General features: G+C 40.2%; 1 protein-coding gene across 3 annotated transcripts in view; it reads left to right on the top strand.

The window, feature by feature from the left end:
- Samd4a (sterile alpha motif domain containing 4A) overlaps nucleotides 1–19,366 on the top strand; it is a 203,691-nt gene that overhangs the window by 114,863 nt on the left and 69,462 nt on the right. For all 3 annotated transcript variants that reach the window (XM_027929591.2, XM_027929590.2, XM_071607290.1), the window contains exon 2: nucleotides 4,110–4,628. In XM_027929591.2, the coding sequence (XP_027785392.2) occupies nucleotides 4,110–4,628 (519 nt within the window). The remainder of the gene's footprint in view (nucleotides 1–4,109; nucleotides 4,629–19,366) is intronic.

Here is a 19,366-nt window from a genome sequence, read left to right as displayed (position 1 = left end):
TTTATAACCTGACTTGTGAAGTTCCACACTGTCATATTCACTGAAAGTAACTCACTGAATCCAGCCTGCACACAAAGGGCAGGAAATTAGACTGTACCTTTCAAAGAGAGGAGTATCAAAGAAATTGCAGGCATATTTTAAAGCCACAGAGAAGTATCATCTATATCTTCTCTGTAACGCTTTTTCCTACATTTCTTTGGCTGGCCAACTCCTTTGCTGAACCATATACTTTATTAATATATTTATATTAATATTATTATAACTACTACATATGTGTGCACTTTAAATATAGCTTATGGCCAGACCATTCTAGCAAGATAGCCATTGTGTATTTTTAAGCTAATCTGCCTATTTCCATTCTGCCACTTCACTAGCCCAGGGACCTGGGCCAAGTAATTTGCCCCATTTACACCTCTGGTACTCATCTGTAAAATAACACTAGTTATAGGACCTTCCTCACAAGCTTCCTGGGAGGATTAAAATGAGTAATTAAATGCACAGGGTGCAGAAGGGTGCCTGACACATAAAAAACACTCAGGTTGTTAGCAGTCAGCAATGACAGCTGTAGCAAAAGCAGAAATGGTTTGATCCAGTAGGTGTGGTTAGCCCTCAGCAGGCCACCTTATTTTCATGTTCCCGAAGTAGTAAACAAAAGCAATAGTTGTCTTCCTGACCATGTCACAGCCCATCCAATCCCTGTCCCCAGAATACAGTCATTTCAATTCTAGAAGGGACCAGGGCCAGCAGCCTTTCATTTTCCTTCCTCTTTGCTGTATTTTTCCCCCTGTGAACCCCAGGTTGATCCCTGGCAGGGAGCAGTTATATGTTTAATTTGAACTCTGAGTCCTATTTACATTCTGTTTTTGTTCCTAATTTTTTTTTTAGACTGATCTTCTGTGAACAGGTAAAATATCCAAACAGAGACATGACCTAGCAGAAAGCTAGAAAGTTCCTCAGCCTTGTGCATTTTTATTAAAGGCTGTTCCCAAATTTCATTTTTAAGTGTACATGTTCAAGGGTGTTTTCTGGCTCCCTCTGATCATGGTTGACCTATAATACATTTACCTTTCTCTTGGCCTCTTTTGTTTCTCTCCAGTACCTCTTTAGACCCTTGGGCTTACAGAATAGATTTTGTCTTCATCTTAAGCATTTAAAACATGCCTGGTGTTTGCACACAAGGTATGCATGAGAACATTAGAATTGATTTCATCTCCCAGGGCTGCTTACAAAAGAGGCTGTACCTAGTAGAATGCATGAGGGTTGTCCTGTGTCCAGTGGCCATTAGCTAAATATAGAGCTAGGGAGTTGGGAGGGACCTCCTGAGGTCATCTGTGCCTCCGCCTGCCTTCCCATCCAATATCTCCAGCCTGTGCTGACCAGTTGAGTAGCCACCAAGCTTCTGGACACTGCTATTATGGTTGGACTCAGTTGAGATGTGCTGTCAGTGATAAAATATACCCTGGATCTCAAAGACTTAATATAAAGCAAAAGAAAGTAAAATGGCTCCATAGTTTTACATGTAAAACACATTGAAATGATAATATTTTGATATATTAGATGAAATCAAATATATCATTAAAATTAATTTTAGCTCATTCTTTTTACTCTTAATGTGGTTACTAGAAAGTTTAAAATTCTGTGTATGGCTCACATCATATTACTATTGAACAATGCTACTCTAGATCATCTGGCTTTAGTATTCAAACCACCAAGACAGAAATCCGGGACTCTTTCCTGGTGACTCCTCCGAGTCTTTTTATTGTTCTGGTAGTTCAGTTCTTCTCCATGTCCTATCTTAACTCCCCACACCTGCTTCAGTTTGGTGATTTTCAACTTCAAATAGTTAATGAAATCCCCATTTGAAGAGTTGAGCATCTTTTCATATTATTATACACTGAATACCTCCTGTCTCCCTAACCTTTTTCTTTTCTTTTTTATGCTGTCATTTATTTATTTATTTATTATATTGGGGATTTAACTCAGGGGAAAACTTGACCACTGAGCCACATCCCCAGCCCTATTTTCTATTTTATTTAGAGACAGGGTCTCATAGAGTTGCTCAGCACCTCACTCTTGCTGAGGATGGCTTTGAACTCGTGATTCTCCTGCCTCAGCCTCCTGAGCCACTGGGATTATAGGCACATGCCACTGCACCCAGCTTTATTTTCTACCTCTTTCCAACCTTTTGATAATTTTTAATGACTTCCCCTGGGTGGTGTCTGTCTTCTCTAAATTATTTTTAAAACTTGGTCTCCAAATCACCTACATCAATCTAATGTGGTTCTGGCTAATGCAGAGACAAGTAGAAGGAATTTCTTCCAATTCAAGTACTTGACTGGTTCTTTTGAAACTTTATCTCATTTAATCCAAGAGCGTGAAGAGGGAAGAGGTTGTTGGTCACTCTTGACTGACAAGGCAGTTGAAACTCAGGCAAAATAACTTACTAAGTTTCCACCACAAACCAAGTGGCAGTTCTGGGACTTCTGCCCAGATTTGCCAGACTCCCAAAGACCATGCCCCTTTAGAGACCTTTCTGTCACTGTAACTAAATACCTAAGGTAATCAACTTAAAAATATGAAAGGTTTATTTTGTCTTTCAGTTTTGGAATTTCTGGTCCACAATCAGTTGGTCCCATTGCATTAGGACGTGTGGCAAAGAAGTACATCATGGCCAGAGCAAATGTAGAGGAAGCTGCTTACCTTATGGTAGCTGAGAAACAAAAAGGAGGAGAAAGGGATGGGGTCACACTATCTCCTTCAAGGGCATAACCCCAATGACCAGAAAATATCCTACTAGGTCCCACCTCTTAAAGGTTTCGAGCATCTCCCAATAGCATCAAGTTGGGGGGTAAGCCTTTAACACATAAGCCTTTGGGAGACATTCAAGACCCCAACTGTAGCACTGTAAGTTTCTTTGAAAACATTCTTTCCAGTGATCTGAAGAGCCTTTCAGTACAGGTAAATGCATTTGTAGTTTATGGGTATGGGAACCCTTTCTACCTCTGCATATACTGTGTGACAGCCCACAGGACTGCCCAGCTGCCAAAATAAGCCACTGCTCAAAAGTCAATCAAGACAGAGTGTGTTGCTTATGTCTTGAGTGGGAGGGGACAAGAGTGTGCTTGAAACAGATATTCACATAGATGAACCTTGAGGACATGGTGCTTGGCAAAATAAGGCAATCCAAATGACGAACACTGTGATTACACTTGTCTGAGATTCCTAGAGCAGTCAGATTCATAGAGACAGGATACAGAATATAATGGTGGTTTGCCAGGGCTGGGGAGAAGGGAGAATGGAGTTATTTGTTTAATGGGAACAAAGTTTCAGTTTGGGAAGATGGAAGTTTCTGGAAATGGATACACTTCATTGTGAAGGCACTTAATGACACTGAGCTGTACACTTAAAATGTTAATACTATGTGTATTTTACCACAATAGAAACAAACAGACCTTCACATAAAGAAAAATAACCTATTTAGCATGTGGGATCAGAGGTGCCACTAAACCTGAGTCTTGGATCTGTGACTCATGTACTCTGAGTCCATAGTTGTTTTTCTGAGTCAGTTTCTCATGAGAAAGCTGCAGTCTTACTGCACCAAGATGAGGAAGTTCTTTCTTTTCCTGACAGATTTCCCCATGTCAGAAGTTTTACTTATTTTACAAAAATCCCTTTGCCAGGGTTAAAACCTCTTCTCAAGAGAGTTGGGGGTAGATAGGCAACCCTCACCTCCAGGACACTGGTATGGGGGTGCTTGATTTTACTGGCTTGTCTTTCGAGACTTTCTTAGATTTATCCCCCATCCATTTGTGGGGTGGGCCTAGAATTTTCTAAGGAAATCAGCTGAAAATTTTGTTTGGAGATGTGAATGAGAATGAGATCGAGCACCCAAACATCTCGGAATTTTTGATCTGTGTTTCATTGAAGTATCTGACTCCTGGAGATCTGAGGTCTATTCACCAATCTGATGCACAGATTGTTTTGCAAAAATTTAGCCAGGGTGCATAGATTGGGGCTCTAATCCATAGACATTCTCTAAATTTAGAGCATGGTGTTTAGTGTCATTGTGAGTGTATTTGCTCATTTGCCCTGTGTATTTTCCTTTGCAGGAATCATTAACCAATGGCAACAAGAATCCAAGGATAAAGTGATTTCCCTTCTGTTAACTCACCTGCCTTTGCTGAAGCCAGGAAACCTCGACGCAAAAGTAGAGTATATGAAACTGCTGCCCAAAATCCTGGCACACTCTATTGAACACAACCAGCACATTGAGGAGAGCAGACAGCTGCTGTCCTATGCGTTGATACATCCGGCCACTTCATTGGAAGACCGCAGTGCTCTAGCCATGTGGCTGAATCACTTGGAGGACCGCACTTCCACCAGCTTCGGCGGCCAGAGCCGAGGTCGCTCGGACTCTGTGGATTATGGGCAGACGCACTACTATCACCAAAGACAGAACTCTGATGACAAGCTCAACGGGTGGCAGAACTCTCGGGACTCTGGGATTTGCATCAATGCCTCCAACTGGCAGGACAAAAGCCTGGGGTGTGAGAATGGCCATGTGCCCCTCTACTCCTCCTCATCCGTCCCCACCACAATCAACACAATTGGAACCAGTACAAGTACAAGTAAGTCCCCTGGAAGTCCTTTAATGCTCTCTGGTTTGGTGACTTGCTGTGTGTGGCATGTCCTGCTGACAGTGTCTGCTCTGAGCACCCTGTAACCCTGGGAGAGATGGGCTGATGGGAATTGGCTGTGGGAAAGTGCTCTTTGGACCCCATATTTGTTGGTCTTTGCAATGAAAATGTTGAGCAGGTAAAAGTGATGGGTTGTCCAAATTTGGGTTACAGACTATCAATAAAGAAATAAGACAGAGAATATAAATGGTGAAAGATGAAAACATTCTTTTCCACAAGTAGAAATGCCTTTCACCTATGTCTTTCACTCTGAGGTTTGGGGATCTACTGAGACACTGAGTTACTGTGATCCTGTAAACCTGACTCTAACCCATGGTTAACCAGCCAATCTCGTGGCTTCATGCATCTTCTTTTCTTTATATATGTATTTTTTGTTTTTAAGAAATTTTACCCTGGAATGTCCCTACCCTTGCATTTCCTGGTTTGATTTCCCAGTTGTCTGGGGCCACTTCTGCTCCTCACCAGGGAGAGCAGGTTTGCTAACTGAGAATGCTGCTCTGTGCTGTGGCCTGGTGTGAATGCTATGGGCTTCTTCTCACTCCATCTAACATCTTAGGAGAGGTGGGTCAGGAACTGCTCTGTGGGAGGGCAGAGCAGAGGACAGCCCCTTTGTTCTTTTAGCCATGAAAGCAAAGTGCTGTGCCCACAGCTGGGCACTGGGGCCAGGAGTCCTCTCTGTGACTTCCCACTTAGGCCAAGCAAAGTGATCAACCTACTATTCATGCCCATATAAAGCCATATTTATAAGAAAACAGCTACCATCGAGTGTATTCCTTGATGCATTACCATGAAGACAATGCTACCACTCAGATAACTTTCTTAGGGAAGAGGTTAGACTTGATGTGCCTGTCGACATGCAGGAACCCCCAGTTAAAAGACATGAGAATGTTAAAAAGTTAGCAGGGATGTCTCTGGACCTCTACCTCCACTTGAATCTTTGTCTAAGGAACCTCTTTCAAGGGCTATCTCAAATATTTAAGAATGTTGAATTATAACAACAGTAATTGAAATGGTACCTTAGTTAAATACACAAGGAAATAATGAAGATGTTGCATTGATATTGCTACAAGAGATTTTTGAAAATTTCTGTTTTCTCTTTTTACATTTAGATACGGGTAACTTGAGCATTTGGGGAATTTGGTGATTAGTGCATCAATAACTTATTATGTAAAAGGTTTCGATGGCAGTCAATGTCTTTCACAGGCTAGTAATCCAGCAAGAACAGTTTCACTAGCCTTGGTGTGATGACAGTGATGGCTGCAGATATCATTGCAGACACATGTGGGCAGATGACTGTCTCTTGTCCCAAGTTTCCTGGGTCAGCAAAGGGATCAAGTTATTGCTACAAAATTCTTTGATAAATGGGAGAGGTGCAATCTCTGAGCAGCCTTCCCTCTTTAAACTTGGTCTTTTATGTTTTAAGGGGCTCAGTTTTATCTCATTTGTCTTGAAATTAGTGTGGGGCCATCATGCATTTTCATCAACTGACTTATATATTCCTGGTCAGGTTTTGAGATTTTGCATCTGCAAGATGGTTATCTGGTTGGAGTCAACCAGGCACTTATTCCTTGCTGTGGCTACCCAGCCCAGTGGAGGGGAAGGGAGTTCATAGATGGCTGACCTGCCTTTTTAACTCTGGAACCCCTGTATAGTGTGTTTGAGTGACAAAGAACTTGCAGATTTAACCAAATGGCTAGATTACTTCCTCTAGAAAAAGAAAGGTTTTGGAGCCCTCTTTAAAAACATCGGTAAAGGAGATGAAAAATCTCAGATCTTCTCTCCAGAAAGTTTCTTTCAAACACTTATGCCATATCAATGTTGAATTTTACTATCTTGTTAACATAATGTTAATGTCTTTGTTTACTCCTCTGCATGGTCTATGGTGGTTCAGTTGTGTTCAACAAAACTGCAAACCTCTGGGTCATTTGTTCACTTGTGCCTCTATCAAACACACACTGAGCTCCTGAGAGGCAACTTGACAAAGTAGAAAGAACAAGGACTTTGGTGTCAATGCCCTCTCAAGGTCCAAATCCCAGACCTGCAGTTTGCTAACTGTAACTTGGCTGTGTTATTTAACCACTCTGAACAAGGCCTCCGTTTGTAAACTGGGAGCATTCATGATATCTACCTTTGAGGGTTGTGCTAAAGTAAATAAGGGGTATGTGTGTGTGTGTGTGTGTGTGTGTGTGTGTGTGTGTGTGTATATACCCAACCCTGGGCAGAGCAGCAATCATAAGCACACAATAGGTGTTTGTTACATGAATAAATGGAAGAAACTGGGGAAAACAGTGAGGAGCAAAGTGTTAACACTGATAAGCAGAGTCTGTGCCCTTGTTTTCAGTTCTCATGGTCACCTGATAAGAGCACCTTTCCCTGAGCATGGGCCATGGAGAGTATGAATGCTCTTCAACTTACAGTGGGATGATGTCCCAGTAAGCCCATCATAACTTGAAAATATCATAATTCAAAAATGCATTTAATACAACTAACCTATTGAACATCTTGGTTTAGCCTAGCCCAGCCTACCTTAAATGTGTTCAGAACATTTTCAGCAGCCTATAGTTAGACAAAATCATCTAACACAAAGCCTGTTTTATAATAAAGTATTGAATGTCTTCTGTAACTTATTAAATACTGTTTAAGAAGAGAAAAACAGAATGGTTTTATGCATATGTTTCATGAGGTGGAAAAATCATGAAGTCTGGCCCTCACGAGTCAGGAGCCACCTGTAGTCCAAGGATTTTCAAGATGCTGTGACTTTTGGCCATTCCACAGCAATAGAAAATGGTTTAGACTTACAACTACTTCTACTGCACTAAAGAACAACATTTCTTATTTCCCTCAAAGTGTAAAAGAATATCTGTACAAAACGTTATTACAAGAACTGAAATCAATGCTGCATGTTTTCTAATTATCAGCCATATAAATGACAGTTAATGTAGCTTAAGTAGAAAGCCACCCCTTATAGTTGTATTTTAGTTTTTAATGTTGGTTTATTCCACTCCTTTCCCCCAATTTTGTGGTTGTACTTTCAACAAAGTTCCTTAGCATTTGTGGATTCTTCCCTTATAGAATACCTCCACCTACACTTGCTCTCTACCTACTGTGTGCCTGGCACTGTTTGAATCCTTAGGAAGCTTAAAGCACTATGTTAACTTTTAGGGAGCCTATAATATAACTGGAGAAAGAAGATTTATCAATCTCACAATTAAAAATTAAATATTCCCTTTTCCATGACTTATTATACACAGAAATTTCATGTAACAATTAAAGAGTTATATAAAATGGTAGTAAGAAATAATACTCTAAGAGCTACTCTGAGATGTAGGATTAGTTTCAGTTGAACGGGGGAGGTGTCTGACTTAGTCTGTTTTGTGCTGCTGAAACAATACCAAATACTAGGTAATTTATAAATAAATTTATATTTATAAATAAATTTTTTGGCTATGGTTCTGGAGGCTGGCAAGTCCAGGAATGAAGGGTCACATCTACTGAGGGCCTTCTGCTGCAGCATATTGTGGTAGATGGCATCATGTGGCAAGAGAGCACAAGAGAGCCAAACTCACATCTATAATAGACCCACTCCCGTGATAATGACATTAATCTATTCATGATGGCAGAGCCCTTATGACCCAATTGCCTCTTAAACGTACCACCTCTTATTACCGTTGGTTTGGGGATGAACTTCCAGGAGACACATTCAAACCATAAGGTTTTCATGGTAAGCACTGTGAATGTGTGGGATGGCGCAAGATCCTTGTGAACTGGACGGTCAAGAGAACCTTTGCAAGAGGAAGTGGAAAGTGGGCTAGGATGGAAAGAGGGACGGGTATTTTGGTGGTGGCACTCCAGGTTGGAATATGCATTGTGAGCAGGGAGATGGAGTTGTAGTGAGCAGGTAGGGTTGGGAGACAAGGAAAAGAAAGGAAAGATTCATGAAGTGGAAGCAAAGGAAGGCAATGAAAGTAGGTGGAGGAAGGGATATGAAAGCCCCTAAGGAGGCTAGGCATGTGAGCAGTGCTATCCACAGAGTTGGTCATCTGTGGGCAAAACCAGATGGGGGTAGCAAGTGATGAATCAGTGGGTTTCAAAAATTTAATAGTGAAATAATAAAAGTATCATTAGGATGAGAAGCAGGTACAGAGCAGAAGGAATGGATCCTGGAAGTGTCCTAGGTGGAATTATCAGGATTCAGATTTAGTACTTATTTGGATGTCATTGGTTCACTTATGTGTTCATTCCTTAGAAAATGTTTATTGAGCTCCTTCTATAGGTCTTGTCTGCTCGAGGTACTTGGGACATATCAGGTGATAAGGCAAAGTTGCCATCATTGGTGCAGCTTAGCAGTCCACTGACGTAAATTATAATGTATAAGTAAATCATACAGGTCATCAGAGATTGATGAGTGATGTGGAAATAAGAAAAACAGTAGAATAAGGATCAGACCCAGTAGTGAGGTGGATATCTTATGAAATAGGGCGGTCACGGTGTAGACTTCATTGAGAAGGTGACACGTGAACAAAGATTTGATGGAGTTGCAGGAGTTAGCCAAGTATCTACAGAAAAGAATATTCCAGGCAGGGGAAAAAAGCTAGAGCAAAGATCCTAAGATAAAAGAATGCCTGGTTTATTTGGGGAAAAGCAAGAAGACTGATGCTTGAAATAAGGGAATTAGTGAAGTGAACATGGTAGGAAAGGGTAGAGAGATGGCTGGGAGAGCTGGATTCTTCTGGATAGTACAGGCCAACTCAAGCACTCTGTGTTTTTCTCTCAGTAAACCAGGAAACTATTGGAGGATTTTCAGCAGATGAGTGATATGACCTGACTCACTTTTAAGGGGATCTCTTTGGCTGCTGTGCTATGAATAGACTGTACCAGGGCAAAGACAGAAACAGGAAGATCCGCTAAGAGGCTGATGCAGAGATGCAGGCGAGTGACAATGGTGGCTCAAACCAGAATGGTGACAGTAGGAGGGTGAGAAGCAGCCAGTGTCTACAAATATTTTGAAAGTAAAGTTAACAATATTCCCTGAAGAATAAATAGGCATGCAGAAGAGGATTCAAGAATGAGTCCCGGAGCTTTTTGCTTAAGCAACTGGAAGAACAATGTTGCTATCAGTAAAGATGGGGAAAGTCTTGATCTAGTCGAGCTCAGTGTCCTGTGTGCTGAGTCTGGCAGGTCTGATAGAGAATCAGAGGTATTGAGTGGGCAGCTGGATACATGGATATGTAGTTGTGGGAGAGAGGACAAATCTGAGATAGTTGTTTGGGGGTTATCAGCACAAAGGGTGGTATTGAAAGCTTTGAGACTACCATGGCTGAGATATAAAGAAGATAGCCAAGGACTCTGAGCCTGACACTTCAACCTGAAGGCTTTAGAAAAGAAAGGAAAGGAGCAAAAGCAACTAGGAAGGGTTAGGTGACTCAACCTCTCAGTGCCTGTTTCCTCATGTGTCAAATGATCATAACAATCATGCCCACATCATGGGTTAAAGGGATTAAAATGAGTTAACAATTACTTAAAGAGTTTCAGATCATACCCAGTATGTGGTAAACAGTATGTTGGTTGAGTACTGTTATTAATTCACTTTTTAATGGTCCATGGTACCAGAAATTTTAAAATGCATTCTTTTTATCAGAAAAAAAAGTTAAGTATTATTAAGATTAATAAAACAAATACTAAGTTTCTAAACTGGACCATGCATCTGTAAAGTAGGCAGATCAAATGGAACACTTTGGAATCATTTTGAACCCAGAGTTTCTGAGTTCTTTCCTCATGCTGGGCTAGCAAAGGTCAGTGTGTTTAAAAGTGAAATGTAAAGAATACTGGGAAAAATCAAGTACTGCAATGATTTCAACAAAAACAAGTTCACTCCGTTCATTTTTTTTTCCAGGTCCAGATTTACCAGTGAAAAGTAGAAAAGGTTCAGACAGGCAGTCTGGGGCAGGTGGGGTGGTACTGACCTCCACACCAGAGAGTTCCAAAAGCACTTCAGAAAGCTGGGAAACACTTACTGTTCATGAATGGTTTACTTTTCTACAAGCAGACTTCAAACAGGAAGCAAACCTAGCAATGCTCAGCCAGGTTCTAGGCACCCTATATTTGGAATCACTTGTGAAGGCTAAAACAAAGTTGACCAAACCTTGTGTAACGTTTGTGACAGCCAACACCTTGGATCTCTCTGGTCTCACAGGCTCCTGATGAAGAACCTGCACACTCCCAATTATGAACTCCTTAGAGACAGGGGTTGTGTTTCTTTATTCCTCTTTCCCAACACCCAGAACATTGTGTGGTCCAAGAAGGCACAGAAATGTTGGAGATGGCACATTCCCGGCATGCATTCGACAGCCCCTCTCCCATGGTAAAGCTTCTCTGTTAGATAATGGCTGTTCCTCGCTAAGCCCAGATTTGGCCTCAGAATCCCCTCAATATGCCCCCCTAGGCAGCCACTATAATTCAATAAGAGACGGCATGCAAATTCAAGCCTGTCTGCCCAGACTGCCGTAAATGTTTGCTGAACAGTAGGGACTTAATAAATTCCTGGGCTCACTAGACAGATGTTCACAAAAATAATGAATTTCCAAAATAAACGAGAAAGTGTCCCTAGGAATTCACTAAATATTTAGCAAAATATTCTCTAAATGTTTTCACTAAATATTGATCAGTCAGCCTTCTGTCTTAATCTATTGCAGCAACTTTTAAATTTTTTATTAGTACATAAGAATTGTACAGAATAGAGGTTTCGTTGTGGCATATCCATACATGCGCGTAACATTATTTGATCAATTTCACCCTCAAGTTCCTCCTCATACCATCCTCATACCCTTCCCAACCGATGCCCTCCTCTAATCTAGTAGGCAATGACATTTTATTATTATTCTTTTTGTGACTAATTTTACCAAATCAGTTTTAATACCAATAGACATTTGAAAACATACTATGATCTTGACTAGGGAGGTATAGGTAGTTATATAAATTTATACCTGCCATCAAATGCCGTAGAGTTATACCTAAGTTCATACAAAAAAAAAAGTAGATAAAAACCGCTGAGATCTGGGTAAGGCCTGTGGTCTGGTTACTTGTTTTGTGTTAATGTCAGTTTCCTGGTTTAGATAATGCAATGTGATTATATGTCATCTTTGGAGGAAGCTGGGTAATGGGTATATGATAATTTTCTGTGTAGTATCTTTGAAATTTCTTGTAAATCTATAATTATTTCAAAATTGAGAGTTAATAAAAATTACTTGGGGCATCTGGTACCTGGATTTTTATGTGCATAAATGCGGGGAGGTTAATGATGGTTCTTGTTATGGACATTCCTGGGTAGTCCTTCCACTTAAGGAAGGGATGTCTATCAGAACCTATGCAGCCAACCTCTGAAGCAAAACCATTTCAGCTGATGAGGAGAGGGATACAAGTGAATATCCCCCTAATTTGTACCTTGAAAAAAAAAAATCCTGCATTTCCATTGTCCCCTTAGCAGCCAAGGCCAGCTCTTTCAGGGATCCCTAACTTCTTTTTCTTTTTCCCTCTGCCCTGCCCATTTTCCTTACAAGTCCCCCAGCCATTTCGAGTTCATTCCAGTCAGGTTTTGCAAGAAACCATCAGAATACAGGTATTCAAGAGAGGACAGGAGACAGTTGCTTTAGGCAGCCCTGGTAAGAAAAAAGGGGCTTTGCAAGTGGCCTTTGGAGACTGAAAAGGAAGAATAAAGATTTGAAGACCCTGGTTCTGTCCTGTTGACTGCAAGTCCTCCCCCACCCTAACAGGGCCACAGTCTAGTTTGGAGTTCCTTGTAAATTTTCATGTAATTATTTTGTCTTTCACCAACAGACTTTCTTTCTTGGTGGAAAATTTCTTCCTCCCCACAATCTAGCCAACCTGGAATGTAACTGAAAAATTCCACTATTTCCTTAACCCCTCATTTGCTCTTCAAAGAGAAGCATTTACAACAGCTGGCATGATATATTTTTAGTTTTAGCTTCCTTCCCTTTTGGGGAAACTTTTTTTAGTATGGCATTGGCCTTCCTAATACATACTGTGTTGTCAAGATGGCTTGGGGCGGTGTCTCAGAGGACCCAGTATTGACACAGATGAAACCTTCTGCCTTTTCCAAGAGTCCAGAGGTTTTACAGGACCCTATTTTTCTTCATAATGCCTATTGTTTGTTTTCTAGGCCTGGGGAAGAACAGTCAGAAAAACACTGTAGTAAGCAAGAAGCCTGTTAGCTTATTGTACACCAGAGATCCCACTGCTTGGGAAAAGGGAAAGATCTCTATGGGCTGTGTGCACCTTGGGTCATGAGGCTGTGTCATTCCTTCCCCATCTGGGAGGATTTTTTTAGACTTTAATGACAGTGAGGGTTATTAAACACTAGATGAGCTACAGAGGTAGACCGTTGTGTTCTCATTCTCCACCATGCTTTAAAAATAGGATGGATTCTGGCTGGAATAAATTCCTCAAGCTGGACCAGCCTGATAGAGGGGAGGAGAGGGGGGGATGAACAAGACGGCATCTTTAAAATTCATCTTGAGCTCTATAGTCTTATTATGATTTCTATTATTTCACAAGATTGAGAGTCATGTTCTAACACCAGCTGTTCCACAAACAAATGGAAAACTTTAAATTTGCATTTGCTTACTTTTTTTTTTCAGTTTAAAGATTTCCAGGGGCAAACCCAAGTTACACTGAAGAAAGATGTGTTTTCAATGTAGTTTATATGTATCTTTGATATCTTTAATATCAAGCACATTAAACCCCTGAATTTCATGGTTTCAGGTGTCAAGGTAAGGGTAAGTCTTGGTAGCAGTAATTACTATTACTTTGGGCTATATTTTCTGCCTCTTACACACCAAATATCATTCCTACCATCCCCTCTTCCCCACTCAGCACTTAACATCATATAAGGTAAAACATAGGTATCAGGATATTTGAGAGAAGGGTATGAAATGGGGAAGCAAAACGGGGTATGATAGTGCATGCTTGTAATTCCAACTATTCAGGAGGCAGTGGTAGGAGGATTGTGAGTTTGAGCCCCAGCTTAGGCAACACATGAGACCCTCGCCCCACCAGAAACAGAAAGGAGGAAAATAAATGGGAAAGCAAGAAAAGCAGGTGGTTCTAAAAATCTAGAAAATGCTAGAAAGGTTTTTTTGTGAGTTTGAAAAAGGCCAAAACTTCCAACATACTTTAGGCCATTTGGACCATTTCCATAACCAATTCCATGATGCTAGAGTTAGTAGAATCTGTGAGGGAACAAGGGTTTCTTGAGCATTTTGTTTTACAACTAACCTGGCTGAGATATATCCTTTCAGAAACATCCAGAAAAACTCATTTGGGGCCAAAAGTTTATAATGGGTTATTTTATACTTTAATCCTCTGCTTGACTTCAGTAAGACATTTGTGGGATGGGGAAGTGACTCAGTGATATAGCACTTGCCTAGTATGCATGAGGCCCTGGGTTCAATCTCCAACACACACACACATTGTATTAGTCAGCTTTTCGTTACTGTAATAAAACACATGAAACAAGCTAATTTCATTAAAAAAGACATTGGGTCACATGAAAACTACCCTAATCTCTTTACAAGGGTAGCACCTTCAATTGACCTAAAGACCTCCTATTAGGACTCACCTTTCTTTTTTTCTTTTTAAGCATTTATTGCCTTTAATGTGTTGCTGAGTATCCCCAGGTTCAGATCTTTTTTTTTTTTTTTCATGTAGTGCTGCGGATTGATTGAACCCAGGGTCTTGTGCATGCTAAACGAGTACTCTACCAAGTGAGCTATATCCCCAACCCAGGCCCTACCTCTTAAAGGTCCTATATTATCTCCTACGATAATATTGAGGTACTGAACTTCTAACACATGAAATTCTGGGGTCAGGGGAGACAGCCCCACCTAAGCCAGAGCAGTGGGAATTACAAGGCTGAGTGGCATTTTAGATATTCAAGTTTACAGTATCAACAATAAAGAACATGGCTTTGGAGTCAGGCAAGTTAGCTTTAAAGACCAGCTCTACCAAATAACTAGGTGGAGCCATAAATAAGTTACTGGACCTCTAAATCCTCTTTCCTCATCTATAAAATGGGGAACAAATTTCAGCAGGAAAGCTGTTGAGAGCCACGGCCAGGTCAAGATGGTGCCTGGCATTTTGCCAGAAGGGGCGGCACCTGCTGCCTCAGGTGCCCGCTATTTTTGAGTTCTCGAGGAGTTCCTGGCAGAGTTCCCAGCGGAGTTCTCGTGGGGTTCTCGGGGAGTTCGCTTGGTTGAAAAATAAAGTTCGGTTCCTGCTTGAATCTACAAGTGGCTGGTGACCTCCCGGTTTTTTGTGCCCAGCCAGACTACAGCAGAAAGCCTCTTAGTTGACTTGATCAGGGTGAGTAGTTGGTGTAAGTAGTTGGAGTAAGACCTTAGACATGTTATTTTAATGTAAAACACTAAGTGTATGCAACTATTCATAGTCTTTTTGCATAGGGCCATGGCCCTTTCTTTGAGACAAGGGCCTCTGAAAGGTTGCTCTTTCCTGAATAAAGCATACCCTTAAGTGGATTATCACCTCTGACTTCTTTAAAATAAAATGGAAATTTGGAGATATTTGCAAAAAACAATCACAGCAAAAAAGTTTCTCTAGATTCTGGTTTTTCTTTTTATAACTTAACTTATTATTTTCTCCTATAGAATTCAATAAGAAATGTTTAAGAAAAAAAAGTTAATATTTATAAAGCATTTAAGCAAGTTTTCATGCATTAAAACTAATTTCATGTAAAAAATTGACATTTTAACTCATACATCATTGTTTCTGTAAAACTTTTCAAAATTGTTTACAGCAAGTACAACTAGCATAAATAGCTTTGAGAACAAATTCACTGGACTCTTGGTATACTTGCAAGTCAACTGGTGATAGCAGAAGGGCCCAAGTAAACTACAGTCCTGCAGGAGGTGGTGAGCCACGAGCATAGTAAGCAGTTTAAAGGGAATGAAGAGCACTGGTTGTTCAAGCAAGTTGGCTGAGTGAAGACGAGTTTAGCAAGCTTCTTAGAATGGTGGTGTGGATTCATGGAAGAATGCATGAGAAGCACTTCCCAGTAGGAGATGCTCAACAAGAGAGAGCCCTTATTTGTGTTGATGCTGTACTTGTTTGTAGTAAAAGAAACTTTTTCCACCAGCCCCAGCTCTGAAGTAACTATAGTGGGAATAGGATCCCTGGAGCAGCCCCATGACAAAGCTATTCTATATACTAAATTGAAATCAGGTTACCTTGATTCAACTCTATAAAGACCTAGCATCCCACAAATCCCAGTATCCCCTTAAGGATGGTTTCGGGGATATATCTTACTAAATGCCTGAACATTGATCAGACTTTAAAAGGAAAGGAATAAAGAACAGGTTAAAACTGGTTAATGTTGCTTCTTTGTGACCCATTCCTAACAGGAATAATTTTTTAAGTGAGTGATAATAAGTATAAGATTATTCAAATTTATTAAAATGATCTTTAAATAACAGAATAAGACTTACAAGGGATAAATGAGTCTATGCATATAGATACCGGCCAGGAAAGTGTGACTGGTCCCAAGAGTTCAGAGCGTTTGGAAGAAACATAATGTATCCTAGTGAAAAGGGCAAGGGATTAGTAAATTCATTCCGCTTCTACCTCTGTGTGATCTGAAACTCCTGGGGACTTCTACTTCTTTATGAAGGCATGGGGTTGGATTACACTTAAGGATCATTAGGTTTCCAGGATATTAGAAAAATCTCCAGTTCTCTTGGGCGTAGAGTGGAGAGAGAGTGAAATATGTTGAAGGTGAGAAGAGATACCCCTCCACCTGCTATCAGCAGCATTAACTGCATACTCAGTGAAAATCTGGTATGATTTTGGTCTCTCTCATTTTAAAAAGAATTTGAATACCAGTAACTCCTACCTGGAAGATGGAACCAGGGATGTGGTAGACTGGGGTCACATGAGGGAATTACTTTTCACTCTGCCTTTTGAAGTGAGTACCATGCCAGTGTCATGCCTTACCTATTTAAAAATATATATGTACATTATATATAATAGTATGTAATTATATGTTATATATATATTGTATGTATGTATGTATTACATGAAGACATAAGTGAAAAAAGAAGAGGAAAAAGAATGTATCCTAAAGGAAGACAGTGATTTAGCTTATAGTAATGCTAAATGAGTGATTTAACACTTTAGAAATACAGTAAAGGCACTAATATGTGTCTTTAGTGTTTACAAAGACTGACAAGAAATACTGGTAAAGGCCTTAGTGCTGGTGACGTTCTGTAGCACACTATAATTACAAATTGGACCCTCTTAAAGAAAAAATCATGATGAGAGGCTCACCAGGTCAGTCGCCTGTGGCCCAGGTCACTGTCCACTTGAAAGCCATTCTTGTTCTGAGCTTGTGGCTTCTTCATGATGGGATCCTTTGGGAAGAAAAGTGGACTGTTTGAATCTTCTTTGCTTTAAGATACTCGATAAAAATTCCAAATGTTTACTGGTCTTGTTTGTGTACCACCAACCCAAACGTTTCCACAGTGGAGGTAGAGACATGAGCTTTTAAGCTATCTCAAGAACTACCAACCATCTTGGATTCAATAACAACAAAACAATGTCTTTATACCCAAGTCAAAATAAAATTAGATGAGTGTCCCTTAGTTGAATTTTGCCCAGAAGAGTCTATGAGTGGCACCGGTGGACAGCTAGGGCAACCCACGCTGCTGAGCCTGGAAATTCAATTTCCTTAGAAGAAAAGGGCTGACAGGAGGGTACGTATTAGGAAACTGTCATTAGTGTCATTTGGGGCAAAAGCACACATGATAGAGATGAGTCATTTTATATAGTGGGTATGCTTCTCCAGAGTTTCCTGAAACCACCTTTTTTAGAATCAAATTATTTTTTCATTAACTAAAACTGCAAAATTGGGGCTGGGGATGTGGCTCAAGTGGTGGCGCACTCACCTGGCATGCGTGCGGCCCGGGTTCGATCCTCAGCACCACATACAAACAAAGATGATGTGTCCGCCGAAAACTGGAAAATAAATATTAAAAAAATTCTCTCTAAAAAATAAATAAATAAATAAATAAATAAATAAATAAAATAAAACTTCAAATCAAGGTGTGAACACTCCAGTTGCTAATGAATCTTCACTGGCCATCATTCTTTAAATCTGAGAGTTCCTGAGGTTCTCTCTCAAGTTAGTAATCTATAAAGTATTTTAAAATAACAAATATTGAGAAGATTTCTGCAGGTGACAGTTTTTGCAGTATGTATCATGGTTTTCTCTGTGTGTTGAGATGATTTGGGTGACTTTTATTTTGTTATTTTTAACTAGTCCCATTTAATATGAAGCTGGATGGTGGAGCAGGTGGTAGCTCTAAACCCTGCTCAGCTGTGCTTGTAAATGCAGAGAATGCCATCTTCCCAGATGCATGCAGGAGCTCCAGAGAGGTGGTACCAAGGAGAGAGGCTGACAGGAGACCTTGGCTGCAATAGGCCTGGGCCTGGGTCTGCAGCCATGGGTGGAGTGGGAGAATGCTCAAGACCACAGCATGCTTGGGAGAATTTTGGTGGAGTCATTAGGCCATTGGGAACTAGAATGTGAGAAAGGGCATTGTTAAAAAATGTTTATCATTATTTATTTAAGAAATTATTTTGTGCCTGCAATATTGTCACTAACTCTGCTAGGTTTAGCAGCACAATCTTTGTTGTTGTTCTTTTTACATATATGTGACAGGAGAGAGTGTATTTTGAAATATTATACATACATGGAGTAAACCTTACTCTAATTAAAATTCCATTCTTGTGGTTTTACATGATGTGGAGTTATACTGGTCATGTATTCATATATAAAGATAGGAAAGTTATGTCTGATTAATACTCCTGTCTTTCCTATTCCCATCCCCCATGTCTTCCCTTCAATCCCTTTGTCTAATCCAATGAACTTCTATTCTTCCTCTCCCTACTCTCCCTTGCTGTGAGTTAGCATCCATGGATCAAAGAGAACATTTTCTTTTTTTACTCTGTAAAAATTTTTATTGGCTATCTGCTGTACCTGGGATTTCATCTTTCAGAGAAACCATTTGGCCTTTGCTTTTGGGGGATTGGTTTATTTCACTTAGCATGATATTCTCCAGTTCCGTTCATTTACTGGCAAATGCCATAATATCATTCTTCTTTGTGGCTGAGTAACATTCCATTGTGTATATATATCACATTTTCTTTATCCATTTATCTGTTGAAGGGCACCTAGGTTGGTTCCATAGCTTGGCTATTGTTAATTGTGCTGCTACAAACATTGATATGGCTGTGTTGCTGTAGTATGCTGATTTTAAGATCTTTGGGTATAAACCCAGGAGTGGGATAACTGAGTCAAATGGTGGATCCATTCCAAGTTTTCTGAGGAATCTCCATACTGCTTTCCAGAGTGATTGCACCAATTTGCAGTCCAACTAGCAATCGATGAGTGAACTTTTTCCCCACATCCTCTCCAACATTTATCGTTACTTGTAATCTTGATCATTGCTATTCTAGCAGCACAATCTTAATACCTCAACTGAACATTATATACAAGTATTAACTTAAAAGTCAGAGCTCACTACAAATACAATAAAGGCATCTTTGAGTAAAAAATGGCCACATTTGAACATTTGCTTGCT

Source organism: Marmota flaviventris, chromosome 2, assembly GCF_047511675.1.
Source record: "Marmota flaviventris isolate mMarFla1 chromosome 2, mMarFla1.hap1, whole genome shotgun sequence".
Lineage (NCBI taxonomy): Eukaryota > Metazoa > Chordata > Mammalia > Rodentia > Sciuridae > Marmota > Marmota flaviventris.
Note: the sequence above shows the minus strand (reverse complement) of the source record. Positions and strands in the feature narration are given on the sequence as shown.